Source organism: Gallus gallus, chromosome 12 (genome assembly GCF_016699485.2).
Source record: "Gallus gallus isolate bGalGal1 chromosome 12, bGalGal1.mat.broiler.GRCg7b, whole genome shotgun sequence".
Lineage (NCBI taxonomy): Eukaryota > Metazoa > Chordata > Aves > Galliformes > Phasianidae > Gallus > Gallus gallus.
Genome location: NC_052543.1, coordinates 4,233,496 through 4,249,071, shown reverse-complemented (window position 1 = coordinate 4,249,071; position 15,576 = coordinate 4,233,496). Strand labels below are relative to the sequence as shown.

Sequence of the window (15,576 nt, the reverse complement as noted above, 5' to 3'; positions counted from 1 at the left end):
ACTACAGCCCCAGAATAATGCTCTTCCAAATAATAAATTGGTAATTAGAATGGGCTCTCAAGAATATTTAGTAACCTGAAATTCTGTAATATACTCCTTTGAATTAAGAAAAGCTACTCTAGCACTAAAGTAACATTCCAGTTCTGTGACTGTCTTAATGCAAACCGTGCCTCACAAAGAACAAGTATGCAACTACACACGCACCAATTAAATATTTATAGTAAGAAGAAAATGTGTCATCACAAAAGCAGTCCATATTTTGTGAAGAGATAATTCTCTCTCTCTAACTAGCAACCAGAATCAAGGAGACGCAAGAGCATTAAGCTTTCTTTTTCTAACTGAAAAACTAACACAGTCCATTCAAATATAATGACATACAGACTCCAAAATATTAGTTAGCTCAGATGAAGATGCAACTGTTATGGAAGAAAAGAGAGTAAACAGCCTGGGAGAACAAATAGACAAAGAAAAAAAAAAAAACACAAGAAAAAGAACCACCATCAAACAACAAGAAGCACTTAAAATCATCCTCTTTCACCTCTGCCTCATTAGTATGTATTTGAGGTTCTTTCCTCCAGCAGAAGGAGCCAAGATCCCAAGTAAGTGGCACACTTTGTTCTATGTTCTTTCAGAATATGGAATTCTTTTCCTTGAATCCTCTAAAAAGAGTTAAACTTGTCGTCTTGAATCTTTTGACTATATGAGAAAGTTTCCACCTGAACTCATACCACTAAGTGCCATCAGTTTATAACATACCTGTAAACAATAAAAATATTGCAAGATAACGAACAGTCAGATCAAGCAGATTGTTTATGTGCACTTACTCCCAGAATTCCATCACCGGAGATGTAGCATTTTGCAAAGAGATTTGACTGCAGTTGCTCATATTAAGTTTTTGAAATTCCACACAGTTTTCTATAAAAACAAAGAAAATTGTTATATTGACATGTACTTACATTTCTTCTGGTGCATCTTGTAAAGCCACTTACTATGTAATACTCTATGTGGTTAAAAGGATTTCTAGATATTCTAAAATCCTACAGCTGCTACTTCCATAATAGTATTTTGATCACCAGATCAGAGGCCTATGCTAGAAAAATATCCATGCAGTATGCCACATACTCCTACACTTTCTAAAAGCACTTTGGCAATGACAAGGGCCAATTAAACATCTGAGGATAAATGAAGAAGCTTTGAGAAATTGAGGCGCTACAACATACTACTGCTTCACGTGGTTGTTCAATGGCCAATGGCAACAACTGGCTGATGAAACAACCAGCAACAAGTCTCCGCTTTGCTTTAATATAGCAAGTGAAAAGTCACACTTTAACTTGTACCTAATATAGAAAAAGAAGAGCTCTTTTGTTGAATTCACTTACTATATTCTGGGAGAGTAGATACGATTGAAAAAGAGAGTCATGGGATTTAGCCAGAATATTTAACAGAAATAACAAAGGCCAAAGCCTTCTTTTCCTATCTGACATCATATTTCACAGGAACAAATGCTTATACAGTGACCTAAATCAGAAACGTATTAATAAGTCTTCGCTCCACAACCTGTACAACCTGGTCTAGGGAGCCTCCTTTGGCAGGGGGATTGGACTAGATGATCTCTAGAGATCCCTTCCAATCCCTACAATTCTGTGATTCGTTTTATCACAGTTTGACATGATCAGCCCATTCCCACAGACTTTTCTCCCACAATAGTTGTGTTCTTGACACTAATTTATCAATTACTTGGAAGTCATTATTTGTACAGCAAATATTTCTACCAAGGCCATACCTGTATTCCAGTCATGCCCACATGTAGCCCAGGGAAGCTCTGTAGTAAAGCAGTTAAACAGATAGAAGATAGCCCATGCTAAAATAATAATGTAATATACATTTAGATGTGCCTCTATAACTTGAGTAGCATATCCAATGCCTGGAGAGGAGGAAGAGAGAACAAACAGAATTTTTACTTTTCAGATAATTTAAGAACAAACGCTTACTACTTTATAGAAGCTGAAGTTAGGATGTACTTAAAGACTTTTTTCCTTCATTTAAAATTTAATGCATTGTTTTGCAGTAGAACACAGAAAGGGTTGTTACCTTCAAACAAAGGGCAAACTTTCCTCCAGCACGTAATGCCTCCTTCACTAGTAAACTGTCCCAAGGCTGTCTCCAGGAAAAAAACTGGTATCCCACAGCAAATAAAGAAAACCACATATGGGATGAGGAAAGCACCTACGAGTAAACATTGTGGTGGTATTGGTTATAGTGAACACAGTTCCTTGACAATTTAGTGAAGAATTTATTTTCATTCCTTAGCTAATTCTCAGGTGCTGTGCTAGAAGTGCAGGAAGTGTTTACTCCTGGCACCAAATATTAAAAGTTAACTTTTAAAGCCATTATCATGGACTCAAAAAAAACCAAACAAACAAAAAAAACCCCACAAATACAAAACCCACCCCCTGTCCCCAGCCAAAACACAAAGCATACTGAAGTTTTTCAAGACAGGCTAAACTCTGCTGAACTTTCTCTCAAGCACAGGAAAGATCACATTCTTGCTTAGCCATGCCATTCTGCTCTGATTGTCAAGTCATTCTACCCTCTCTTCCCTTCTTTTCTCAGGAGGAAAGCAGGAATGAAGAAGTGTTACGGAAATGAAATCTAAGTACTGTGATGTTATTTGGATAAGACCAATGATGAGAACTGTAAGAAGGAAATGACAAAATACACCTTAGGACTACTTATATAGAGAAAGGAAACAGGACTTGGCATTGTCATCTAGAAATTCTAGGAAATTAACAAAGTATCATCTTTTTTTCTTACATGCTCACAGTAAACTCCAGGAAAGATAGTGAGCAAAATACCATACACAGAGCAGAAATTCAATATTACTTCATGGTTAACCATGTTACTAGGTATGGCAGCCAGAGAACATGACTGAAGTATGCACAAAGAAGTGATGGAAAATACCTATTAGGCATACTGTCACTTGCTAATACAGCAGATTTTAGGTATTCAATTTAGAACTGAACCTAAATAACAAGGAATGAAATACAGCCTTTCCACTACATAGAGATCCCATTAACATACAAGGCCAAAATAATTTTTTTCCTTCATTCCCCTGATACTCAGATTTTCTAATAAATCAAAGGATGATATAGAAAGCAACTAACTATACTAATTTAGGTGGAAGCAAGGAAGGAAGAATACAAACACTAAGAAGAAACCATAAAGTAACTATTTTGGCCATTTTTACTGACACCAGTAAACAAAGTTTCAGTGGTTTAATCAGGCAAACACAGTGAAGTACTGCACAAAAGTTTTGATAGCTGCAGTAACTGCATACATCAATCAATTCTTCAGAGCCCTAGCATTTCTACTTCAACAGGAGTCCTAAAGATTGATCTGACGATTAATGAACAACACCTTATTAGCTACACCTGTAATACTAAACTTCTATCAGAATCTCACTACAAACAAAACGTTTCTGAATATACTTATGGAAAATTTCTGCAATTACAGGGCAAATAGATATCCTGGATCATTAAAAAGATGGGGGAAAAAAACCACCCAAAATCTGCAATAACTGTAATGCTTCAGACACTTTAATTAGAAAGGCGGATCAACTCAGTACACCTGCTTTGACTTGCAGGATCTTTCTTCAGACCCACCACATCAAGAGAGACGTCTTCATGAGTGACCTCTTAGCTCAGCCAGTCAGTTTGCTTATTGTTGAACCCCAGCTGTATCTCAAGCAATATACATACAAGACTTCAAAGAACGTAATCTGGGCATCCAAAATGATGGTTTCTACTTATGATTCACTATGCAAATGGTTTGAAAGACAACATCCTTCCAGGCCATGATTTAAGAACTAATGTCCAGTATGAAAACAAGTTCAGCTCACTCATATGGACAAGCACAGTGAAATTAACACAGCAACTTAATGGAACTGATCATATTGGTTTAGAATCCTTTTTTTTTTTTTTTAATTCGTTTACAACAGATACCCATCAGGAAAAATCATAGCATACCAAGTTTGCCTGCTTGCAAACCAATTAGTTTCCAAGAAATATCTAACTCAAAAAACATAACTGAATTATTTTTCCTAAAAAAAAGAATAGCAAGTGTTCACGAGAGCTAATTAGAATTATAGCAGCTTATGGCTACACTAACTGTTGGTAGTGCCGGAGGGAGCTTAGGCCTGAAGGATCTATGCTGCTTCTGAATTTGTTCTGTACCCAGCAGGTGTTCTATTTCATAAGTAGCTCATATATCTCTTTGTTGTCATTACATATTATACATAAAGCATTTTCCAGTATTTACCTTCAGTGCAACAAACAAGACCCAAGTCTAATTCTAGTTCAGCATTCTAGAGAGTTACAAAAACAGAGGTGCTAGCCAAAGGTCGTAGACTGAGACCTCACCAAAGAAAATTGAAGTTAATGGCAAACTTCCCATGGTACCAGGACATGGCCAATCAAACCTGATGCATTCATTCTATTCTTAAAGAATGCAGTAGTGATTAATAATGATACTTAAGTAAGCCAACAAGTCAGCCAAATACATGATAAGAGTGTGTTACCTAATGCTATACCCCTAAGAATGATAGTATCACATTTTGACATACTAACACAAATTCAATGTGCATATAAAGGCTTCAGGAAATATTCAATATACAGTAAAAAAATATTTTCATCTTTTCTTCTGCCAAAAGTTCTTTGGTGAAACTTTGTACGTCAACAAGAAACTATTCTGCAAATCATCCAACAGATTGATTAGAGACTAAAAGTAGGGTCGCATTCTGAAAATGAGTGAATTCTTGTCATCTTAGTTTTGCCACAGTATAAATGTGTTAAAAAGGAGCTGCAAACTAGAAACACACCTACCACAAGAGTATTAGTCTTTAGAAACAGCAGACAAAATGGCCAGAACCACCCCTGAGTTCAGGCAACCATGCCTAGTTTTGGACAAACAAGGGAAAGAAATCTGGCATAGCACTGTTAGCAAACAAACCTGTTAAGAACAGATCTTTGCATATATCAGTCACTGAGCACATTACTGTTCTTGCAGGATATACATTTACACTTGTGCTGCTGATTCAGACATTAAGTGGGAGAATGTTGAATCTAGCTCACAGGATTCTAAACTTAATGTTTATTTTTCTTTCCTCATTTTTGTGCGAGGCATGGCTGACATGCTTACTCTTAATTATCACATATCTTACCTAGCTGATACCAGACTGTAAGTAATACATATCATGCGTTACCCTTCTGTGATTTGAGAGAGAAAAGAATAGACTTCTACAGTCTTATTTTAAGCTACAAAGAGTCTGCCCTCTTGGCTGAGTAACAGTCAGCTTTGTATCTTCCTCTCCTTTACTGTACTGACTGGGGAAGAAATGACTTCCCCCCTCCAAAAAAGAGTGTGGTTGACTTAAAGGATTTCTTTTTTGTCATAAAGTAAAATCTGTAGCATCTTAAAAAACAACATTCTTCCCCTCCCAGATACGCTATTGAGAGAAATAAACTGCTACTTTCTCATCTATGTCAAACTTTGTTGAGTAGGCTCAATTCAGTATGCACATGCAGAAGAAAACATTCTATCCTAACTAGTTTCTTCTACCTTAAAAAATAATAATAATAATATGCAAATATATTAATAACATTAAAAAACACCACCAAAGAGAAACCTTGAGAAATTAAACTGTATAGTATTTGAGGAGAAGAAGGTAAGGAAAACATCACATTTCATAACTTGTTCTCAGGTGCTTAATACTTCCCTAGCCACACAAACACACTTAAATTCTGAACCCCTCTCTTTCTAGTGCAAGAAATCACTGCAAAACATCCCTAACTGTTTATTTCCCAGATGTTTACGGTGAGCTGCAAATCAACACATGATGCCATCTTACCTCCTCCATTCTTGTAGCAAAGATATGGGAATCTCCATACATTTCCCAACCCAATAATCTCCCCTGCCACAGAAAGCACAAATTCAACCTTATTGTTCCAGTGACCTCTTTCATGAACTTTCTTATCATTGCTGTGGACGAGGTTGGTACTTGAAGCTTCTGGATCCAAAACATCTTCTGGCTTGCCGTTAATTATAGGAATAGTCTTTTCAGCTGTCATGGCTGTTCAGCCTAAAGAAAGCAAAAGAAAAATATGCAGATATCACTTGTTAATAATGTTCAAGGACTAAGGAGCTGCTTAGCATATCATTAGCTTCAAATTATTTGTTACCTACATAAATTTACAGGTGAAAGTGAACAGGGCAATTCCGTAAGGCCAAAAAAGTTGTAAAAGGTGAAAAACTTTTTGGTTTTTTTTTTATTAAAAAAAAAAGAAGAAGAAGAAGAAGAAAATGTTGTACACGAAAGTAAAAAGGCTTCCAAGTTGGGACAGATGTAGTAGGATGTTACTCTAAGGGCTGGGTAGTGAAACCTTTCAAAAATCCTTCCCCAGGCAGGTGTGCCAGTTTGACTAACCTCACAGAGGACAGGGATCTCCTGCATCTTCCAGGCATAAGAATGAGAAGAGAGGAAAAAAGGCATGTGCTGAAGGGGGCCTGATCGGTTCTGGCCTGCCTGGAGAAGCAGGGAATCTCCCAGACTACTCACCCAGGGCTCTGCTTATGCCTGCGCGGTTGGGAGAGGGACTGGCTCTCTAGCCGACACTCGGCTCCGAGTGGACCTCTGCGTGCTGCCGTTCTCCTCTGTTGCACAGCAGCCGCGGGGATAGCGCGGGCAGCGTGAGGAGAGCGCGGAGCCGGGAAGCCTCGTCCTGCGCTGCGGCTGCCGCCCGGCCGGCCGGCGGCTATAGGATGCTCCCGCGCCTCGGAGCCGCAATTTGCAAATGCTCAGCCTTCCCCCGAGCGACGGTATAACACCCGCCTCCCCCCTCCGCCCACTTCAGGCTGTCCCAGCGGCTCCCCCCTTCTCCTCCTCTTCTTCCTCCCCCTCCTCCCGGCATCGCCGCCCGAGCATCCCCAGCCACTCGCTCCCCCGCCCGCCGGGGAGACAGCCGGGGCCGAGCAGCGGGCAGCACCCAACCCCGCACTCCCCACATGCGGCTCGGGGAGGGCCCGCGGCCGCGGCTCCCTGCACACCTGCAGCGCTGCAGTGCCCGCTGCTTGCTCAGGCGGCAGCCCGGAGCCTGCTTGGCTGCCTTCTCTTCCTTTTTTTTTTTTTTTTTTTCCTTTATCTTTTTTTTTTTTTTTTTTTCTCACGTCTCTCTCTTCCCCGCCCCCCCCCACCCCTCTGCTTTCCATCAAGCTCAGGTGTGGCACATCAAAAAAAGGAGCCACCCTGAAAGCAGATAACATTAACTGCAGCTGGGGGAGAGGGAGCAGGCAGGGTAGGGGTAATGAGAACAGGGTAAAGAAGTGTTGGGGGAGCACCTGGAAAGTGTGGAAACACTGTGGATGCTTTCTAGTTACACTGGAAAATGTAGAAGCAACCCACGTAGGCATTTCTAACCAGCATTTTGCTTAAAATTTGAGCTGAATAAGCATAAATTGAAAGAAAGAATAGAAAAATAAGAAAATACAAACCATTTTGCTTCAGATTAAATGAAATATTTCAAAAAGATCTTCTCCCCCCCATTCTAATCATCCCTACACATGTACATATGTAGTTCTGTGGTTCGTTTAGCCTATTCCATCATTCATCTCCACAGATGGCAAAAAATGGCAAGACCTACTTCACGTTTTCATTTCAAATCTTCCCTCAGATCCATACATTCAGTTGCAGCTATGAGCATCAATATTTTGTTCTGCAGCCCCTGGCAATGCACTTGGGAGCACCATCTCTTAAACCCTGGATTAATTTAAGCACTCTGGAGGATGCTGTCCTGGAGACAGCGAGCCCTTCTTTGTGAGCTCTCCCCATTACCTTCCATCTCCATGGTTTATCACACGGCCAGGAAAACTGTCATCCAATGCTTACTGAAGACAGTCGAAAAATGCCCATGGACAGATTTTATATTAACTTTACCTGACTTCAGAAATAATCCTAATTATATCCTACTTGTATATGTAGCCTAAGTACATCTACATATTCTAACTTCTGCTGTGGCTGAAGTTTGGCTTTTGAATTATGCATGCCTCAAGACTGGGTACTCAGTCTACACTGTGTCAAATGTACTTAACTGTATTCTCTGGCACCTTCATATGCACATCTAACATGCATAGGATGAGGTCTTTGCTAATTGATACCCATATGGAGAGTACTGGTCTCTGGTATACTGTGAAATGAAAAACAGCCAATGGTAGAACTGTGGTAGAACATTATGCTAACACAGAAGAATTCATATATATACGAATGTGGGTTTGCTTTGCTAAGGGGGGGGGAGGGAGGATTTTTGTGTGTATGTTTTTGCTCTGATTTTTTGGGGGGTGTGGAAGTGGGGAGGGGGAAGGTTAGGGGGCATCAGGGTTTGTTTGTTTGTTTTGGTTTTAATGCAGCTGGTATCTACTAAGGATAGAATAGATTCATATTTTTCCCAACTTGGCTTTGTATAAATCAAACTCAATTTTTAGATTCCCCCCTACCCCACCTTTCATCTACATTCCAGCAGGGATCAAAACAGGCATTGTTTTTTCTGTATTCTAGCCAGGCTGAGCAGACTCAACAGGACACACTTAAACATCAAAGGTGATACTGAATTCTCATCTCATTACTAAAAGTAACTCTAAAAACAGATGCAAGCTAAGGGTAAATGTGTGACTAATGATATAATACATGGAGGGTACAGTCTTATATTTTCAACTAGAATAAGTTTTACCTCATCAACAGAGAAGTTTACAGTACTTATATAATGTGTCCAATACATTGGTCAGTGCTAAATGTATCAGAACAGTGTCACCCTGTTGATGCTACAAAGAATACTAGGTAGAGTAAGTCACAACACAAATAGCTTTCTGATGCAAATAGACTAATGATATCAGACTAACGGGGACTGCTCCAAAGAACAGTCTATAAGATGACTGGCAGATGCAAAAGGTATTTAATCACTGCTGACTTGTTTAGTATTTGAAATTATAAATATGCAGAGACAAATATTTTATTCACTATGTACTCTTGCACTGATTCCCATTTGATCTGACAATTGAAGAGCTTACAGAATAATTGCTAGCTGATGGTCCTTGTGAATACTAAAATCCAGCACAGTTTGCAACATGAAACTTCCCAAATTTTAGAAAAGGTTGATTATCCCTTTTCTTTTTCTGAGGAAGCCTTCTCTATTGCAAGGAGAACGGTTCTCTGGATTACATCTCAGTTGGTGCACTAACCTAGTGTACTGGATGCTCCTCATCATGAATTCATGTCTGCTTCTGTCAGTCTGTTGGGAGATCTGCACACGACATGAAACCAGAGCTGAACACAGTGACTGGGATGGGAGCAAGGCTTGTGAAATGACTGAACTGTAAGACAAGAAACATAGTTACCAACATCAGCAGGCTGTTCCTAGTAAAACCAATATCTAATACTAAAACATTCATTAATTATCTAAAACATACTTCATGTTCTGTAGAGGGGCTAGCTGCATCACAAATCTCAAGTAATCTAGTTATGTCCAAGAAGATTTTTTCTGCATTGTCTGTTCCATTCCTGATCTGCACAAGCATTTGGAGTTGTTACCTCCAACCCACTCACCGTAAGTAAATTTCCTGGCCATTCCTCCTGAGTTCCACATTAAAATGTGATGTTCCCTAGCAAAATAATTCATTTGCCTGATTCAGATTTTATCTCCACACCCCCAAGGAAACCATTAAAGCCCTATGTAGGAAGTAGACTGTGTAAGCAGAAGACAAATGTTTCTGCCAGTTAAAGAAAGGTGTGTGAAGTTCCAAATGTTCTATAACTAATCATATTTAGATTTATAAACTAAAATTAAGAAAGACAAAATTAACACAGAGACCATGCTGATAAAAGAACTGATATCTGATTTTGTAATAGCAAGACCAATGCAACTTATTAAACCACAGCGGCTGTGCTGATTTCTGTGTTCTTTCAGTAACATAGGACCCTGTGTCAATGTAATTGAAGTGGGTCATGGAGGGAAACAATCCTATCCAGGTTTCAGTTTTAGTTTAGATTTGATGTAAGCAAAATCTGCTCAAGTCTTATGTAAGGCTTTCACAAGGTTAGACTCTTTACGGGTAAATAGCTACACAAAAGAGAAGAAATACAATAAGAATGTCATTAGTGATACTGATCTGACAACATTTTGGATAAAAGACTAAAATCATAAAGCAATTTGTGAACTAAGACATCTTTAGCTAGGCTTTTGCAGAACAGACCTAAGTCTAACAGCAGTAGGCTCTCTGATTTTTGTCTAATCAGTTTCTGAAACAGGCAAAAAAAATTCTGTCTTGAAGTTAAACAACAACTGATTGCTGGGCTCCTATTTAGAGAGGCTTAACAGATATCATTGTAGATCTCTCTCTCAAATTTATTTCCCGTGGCTGACAATGGCTTAGATGTTGAACTCATATTTCAAGAGAGCTGTGGAAACCACTATCACATGCATTGATGTGGCCTTTTGGGATTTCTCTTGCCCTTTCTGTCAGACTGAGATCCATCTTTTCTTTCTGTTAGATGCATTTCACCCTTCAGGTCATCCTATCCTCTATGCAGGATTGGGTGCTATTTTCCACAGTACAGCTTTTCCATTACAGATGCACTAACATAAGCCTTCATCTCTGAGGCACCTTGCTGTTAAAGTTTTAGTTCCAGCTCCCCTGCAGCATTCCTCATTGCCTGCCTAAACAGTTAGGCAGTCTTCTTGACAGCTAATCAGCTCCTGCTTTTAAATTTACTATTTCTACTGTATAACTAAAGTGATCCAATGCCCCACTGATGAGGTAGTATACATTGTGAGTTCTCCATGCTGCCTCATACAGGCAAGCACTGTTGCCACTGTATTTTATGTATACCCCAATCCGTTAATATTGTTTGAAGTATCTTGAGCTTCCTAAACATGAGTTTTACTGGTAGACATCACTAGAAGGGAACTTTCAATAGCAAGGCTCATACATGTCTTCCAAGAGTTAGCAGTCATCTATTCAAATTGAAGAGATCATTCTATGTTGTCAGTCATGTCTGTCTGATGACTTAGCAAAGACATCTTTTTACTTCTGTTGGTACTTCAGACACAATAAAAGTAGCATGAAATTGAACAGCAAGCATGAATTTATTTCTATTAAAAAACAACCATCCTCTTGCCTCTGGCTGGAAACTCTGAGTTGCTGTACTTCTGCATAAGAGAATGTGATATATACTTCTAATCACTGACATAAAGTGACCATTTCAATAGTTTAGCTAATGTTTGTAGTCAATTCACACTTTATTTTGGTATATTCTGTTTTCAGAAACGGAGTGTAACACATGCTAGGCATCAATTTCTAACAGTTTGGTTCTGCTCCTTCTGAATATTGTTCTAGTCATTGTGTCCTGATGTCTAGAAGCATTTACTTAAGCAAAACAAGAAAGGATACTAATACAGTCATCACCAATGAGTTAATATCTACTCACTAGGTATCACATGCTGTATGTGTCCCACTGAAGTAGTAAGTTTTTACTAGTGGAATCCAAGGTAGACTGACTAATATGTACTAAAGTGCAAGGGCATAAGTGTTGTATTCACAAATACAGGTTTTCATTAGCCCTGGAATTTACAACTATACAAACTCTGAGATTTTCATGCTGCATTTTGTTATCAATGTTTCCACTTGCTACTGAGATTAAATTCAAAAGAGATTAATGAGGAGCACAAGAATTTGATCTGCAGAGGTATCCATAATCACAGCCATTCAACTGTGTGTTGAATAATGTGCTGCAGGTGAATACTTGGATTTTCTGTAAGTTCATCATTTAAAAGCCTTTAGCGCATTGAACCTCTATTGTCTGTAATTCATTTCCTAATAGGAAATCTTCAGTTAGTCCTGTGTGGAGCCAGGAATTGGACCTGATGATCCTTGTGGGACCTTTTCCAGCTCAGGATATTCTGATTCTAACTAAACTTAATTTGAATCCAATCTTCAGCTGAACAGTTGTCACAAAATAAGAATCAAACCTCACACTGCAGACTCAACATTTTCAGGAGGTAAATTTCAAAGGCAGACTTTCCTTTTCTGATGATGTGTGACTGAATATGAGACTTAAGTTTGTCTCTAGAATAAGCACTGTGTTCTGCTGACTGTTAGTGCAAGTAATTTCTCATCCTTGGTTAACAACAATAAAAGTGTATGACATTTCAGATGCCTGTGTTAAATGCATTTTCAATTATAAAATTATTTCTATTTTAAGGCTTTTAGGAGTTTACCAGTTTAGTACTGGGTACAGCTAGAGCCTCGAAACAGGGATCATTGTTTCTCCCTCCAATAGCTGAGCTACTCAACCCTCTAAGTTTGAGCTATGGTTCCATCTACTACTTTCATAAAGATAATTCTAGATTTTCATGTTTCCATAAAGGCAGATAGAGTTTCTGAAGTGACTGCCTTCTACTGCTTAGCCTACAAAGCTCAAAGGAGTAATAATGTATACTTATTTGCTGGAAGGTCAATAAGTATGCATTGCAGACTGGAGCTAATAAGCAGAAATTTTGTGAACGGAGATTTTGATATATAGATTGCTGTATTCCAAACATTACCACATGCCAAGAAATACACTGAGCTTTTCGCACCAACGTTTACCGGAGCAATGTGATTGTGTCAAAGCATATTAGCCAGTGGAAGTGCTGTGACATTCTCCATCTAGACATTCCTATTTAATTGTGTTGATTGCTACCTGAGAGTGTTCATGCTGCTCTAAGGTAGGCATAATTTTTTAAACACATGGCTCCACATGGTTTCTCAAATTATTTGTTTCAGTGCTACTGCACTAGCAGCATCCTGAAGTTTTATGTCCCCTTTTATGTTCGCAAATCAGAATCCAAGCCAGACACAGAAAACAACCCACCTACAAGACCATTTGATTAAAACAAAATCTGGCTGCTCCCTAATGGCTTGCTCAGGAAGCATTTGGGCTGCATTAAAATGAAGAGGCCAAAGAAAGTTTCTGAGCTGCATTCAAAAATCTGAAGTGAAAGGTCAAAACACCATAGTGAATGGCACCTCATCCATACAATGGCAGACTAAAAGCTTTCTGGAACTGCCTTTTAACACCTTCAAAGTTCACTGTATTATTTTATTCCTAGCTGAAGTAGATATAAATTACAGTTTCATATTAGCACAGATTAGCATTCAAGAAAAAAATACTGAAATGGGAGTCTGCAAGGAAACTTCAACACATTTTTAAGCTCTGTGGTTCATATTATTTTTCCACAAATATTTTCCTCTTAATGAAAATTACTATTTTGCAACACTTTATTTTAACATAAACGTTATTACCAACTCTTGTCAAGTAGGTTAAAACATCTGAAAATCTGTCCAAATCTATTTCCAACATACAAAACATTATTCTAATTCCACACAGAAAGTTAATTCTCATTCTGCTTTTACAACTAGAAAGGAATTAAAATAATTAGCAGTGGCAGATTTCTGTTCTCTAATTTTACAAATAATGAGACGTATTTAACCCCCGCTCTGTTCTCCAAGTTCTATCTAAATTTAGAAGTCTACATCTTTTAAAGAAAGCAGATAATGCATCTTAAATAAATGCTAGAATTAAATAATTTTTAGAAGTGTCATTACAGTGTATTGATTTTGGACATAAAAACAGATTTTCTCTCATATTAGGGAAGTTAGATGTTAATTCAACCTGAATTTTCTTTCCAAAGCACCTTTAGAGCAGCTCCTGATGAAATTCCCTTTCAATAAGAGTCTATCCTTACACACTGACCCATCCCAAAAGCATGGAAAAAAAACGTTTCAAACTCCAGTTCTGAATTCACTATAATAAAAAATGAATAGTTATAGTAGGACATAACAGTCAATCATATTTATGTTAACCCATCATTGACATAAAAAAGTCAGCTAAGACATTTCCTAAGGCTATGGGGTTATTTCTGGTTTGTTTTCATTTTTTAAAGCAGCAATAAATAAAAAGCTTAAACAGCTTAGATGTTCACATCATAAAGGTTTGCCTCTATTTCCTTCACTTTGAATATTTTATTATTTTATTATTTTTGTGTATTAGAATTATCTTTCAATTAATATCCTTTAAGCTGGTCCATTCACTGTTTTGAAGAAAAGTTTAAACAGTATGAGATTATATATTTTAATATGTTCTGAAGCTGATTGGGAGAAAGCTTGAGGCAAAGATTTTCAAAAGCATCAGGACATTAAGATCTTCAGAATACATTTTAAGGCAACTCAATTTCAAAAGCTCTTGAAAAATCAGGTCCTCTAAGAAGGTCCCAGTCTCGGTATGTGAAACCACTGTGGTTATTGCCTAATGGTCTAGCCAGTTATCAATCCAAATAAGACAGCCAATGCAGAGGAGATTCATTCAGTCTATTCTAATAAAACAAAACTAAACCAAACCCACACTGTGCTTTTACCAAATAAATAAATTTTTTGATTAATTTTACAGAAAATACATTGAGTGGGATCAGGCAAAATCAACTGCTGAAGATGTGATTTAAGTGTGGCCAACATGGGAAATGTGTAATTTATTGTAGGCTGTGCCATAAAGGCTGTCACAATAACCAGCAGCAATAAGAAACAAACACTAAGTCAGCTGTCTCAGGCTGAACAGCCCCATCAGCATTCTGCCTCCATTTCACCTCATGCTTGGTAATGCCTGTAAGAGTACTATTTTTTTTCTTTGGGTTTTTTTTTTTTTTTTTTTTGCTCTTTCAAGGAATGATTATGTGAATGTAATGGAATGGATTCATCTTTTCAGTTATTTAAACATTTCACTGGGTTATATTTATTTATTTAGCATTATCTTAAATTTCTATTTATTCCTAACCACTTGCATATCCAACGTTCAATGCATTTTTAACATTATTTAATATTAAAATAATGTTTAACCTAAGTATGAATTTTCTCCTGATCTGCAATTTTAAATCTATTGCCATAATCATATTAACTAAATTCATTGCTTAAGTTAATTTCAAGTTCAAGAACAAACCCCTGTTAGTTTATAGACTATTTTGCACATTGGTGTCAAGGCAGCACCTTTCCTGATGGGTGTTTTTTACATTTCAGATTACTAACATTAAAAAATATCTGAAATCTGCTCTAAAATTTGTACTTTTCATTAGAACAGCATCATTTCATTTGGTCAGATAGATGAAGAAGCTCTTACTCTAAGTGGGCCAAAGCCACATCCTGGAGAAATTAAATGGAAGGTTAGGTTTGAAATTAATTGTTAATTGCTTCACTTGAGGTTAGCCCAAAATGTATTCTACGTTCTGTGGGAATGGGAAAGGATATCAGCATTCAAGGTCTACATCTAGACTTGAATTAATTCCGTGGTCATGGTTAAAATGAGCTTCCTATTTACACTGCTGCTATTTATTAATGTTACCTAATGTATAACAATATTCCAGATTACTCACTGCATTTGCACCAGATTCTAAATGTAATACATAGCTATTTATATATGGAAAAATCCTTGAGTTTTCTACACTA

The 15,576-nt window shown here is 37.8% G+C and overlaps 1 protein-coding gene across 2 annotated transcripts in view; it reads right to left on the bottom strand.

Annotated features, from left to right (window-relative positions):
• Window positions 1–15,576, bottom strand: part of SLC6A11 (solute carrier family 6 member 11) — a 104,855-nt gene that overhangs the window by 78,975 nt on the left and 10,304 nt on the right. The window contains exons 2-6 of one of the 2 annotated variants that reach the window (XM_040646635.2): window positions 9,286–9,417; window positions 5,906–6,136; window positions 2,092–2,226; window positions 1,784–1,924; window positions 825–915 (exon numbers count right to left, since the gene is read on the bottom strand). In XM_040646635.2, the coding sequence (XP_040502569.1) occupies window positions 825–915; window positions 1,784–1,924; window positions 2,092–2,226; window positions 5,906–6,125 (587 nt within the window). In that variant the 5' untranslated portion in view covers window positions 6,126–6,136; window positions 9,286–9,417. Of the gene's footprint in view, window positions 1–824; window positions 916–1,783; window positions 1,925–2,091; window positions 2,227–5,905; window positions 6,137–6,613; window positions 6,853–9,285; window positions 9,418–15,576 lie in introns of those variants that run through there. The other variant, XM_414302.8, reaches the window with a different exon arrangement.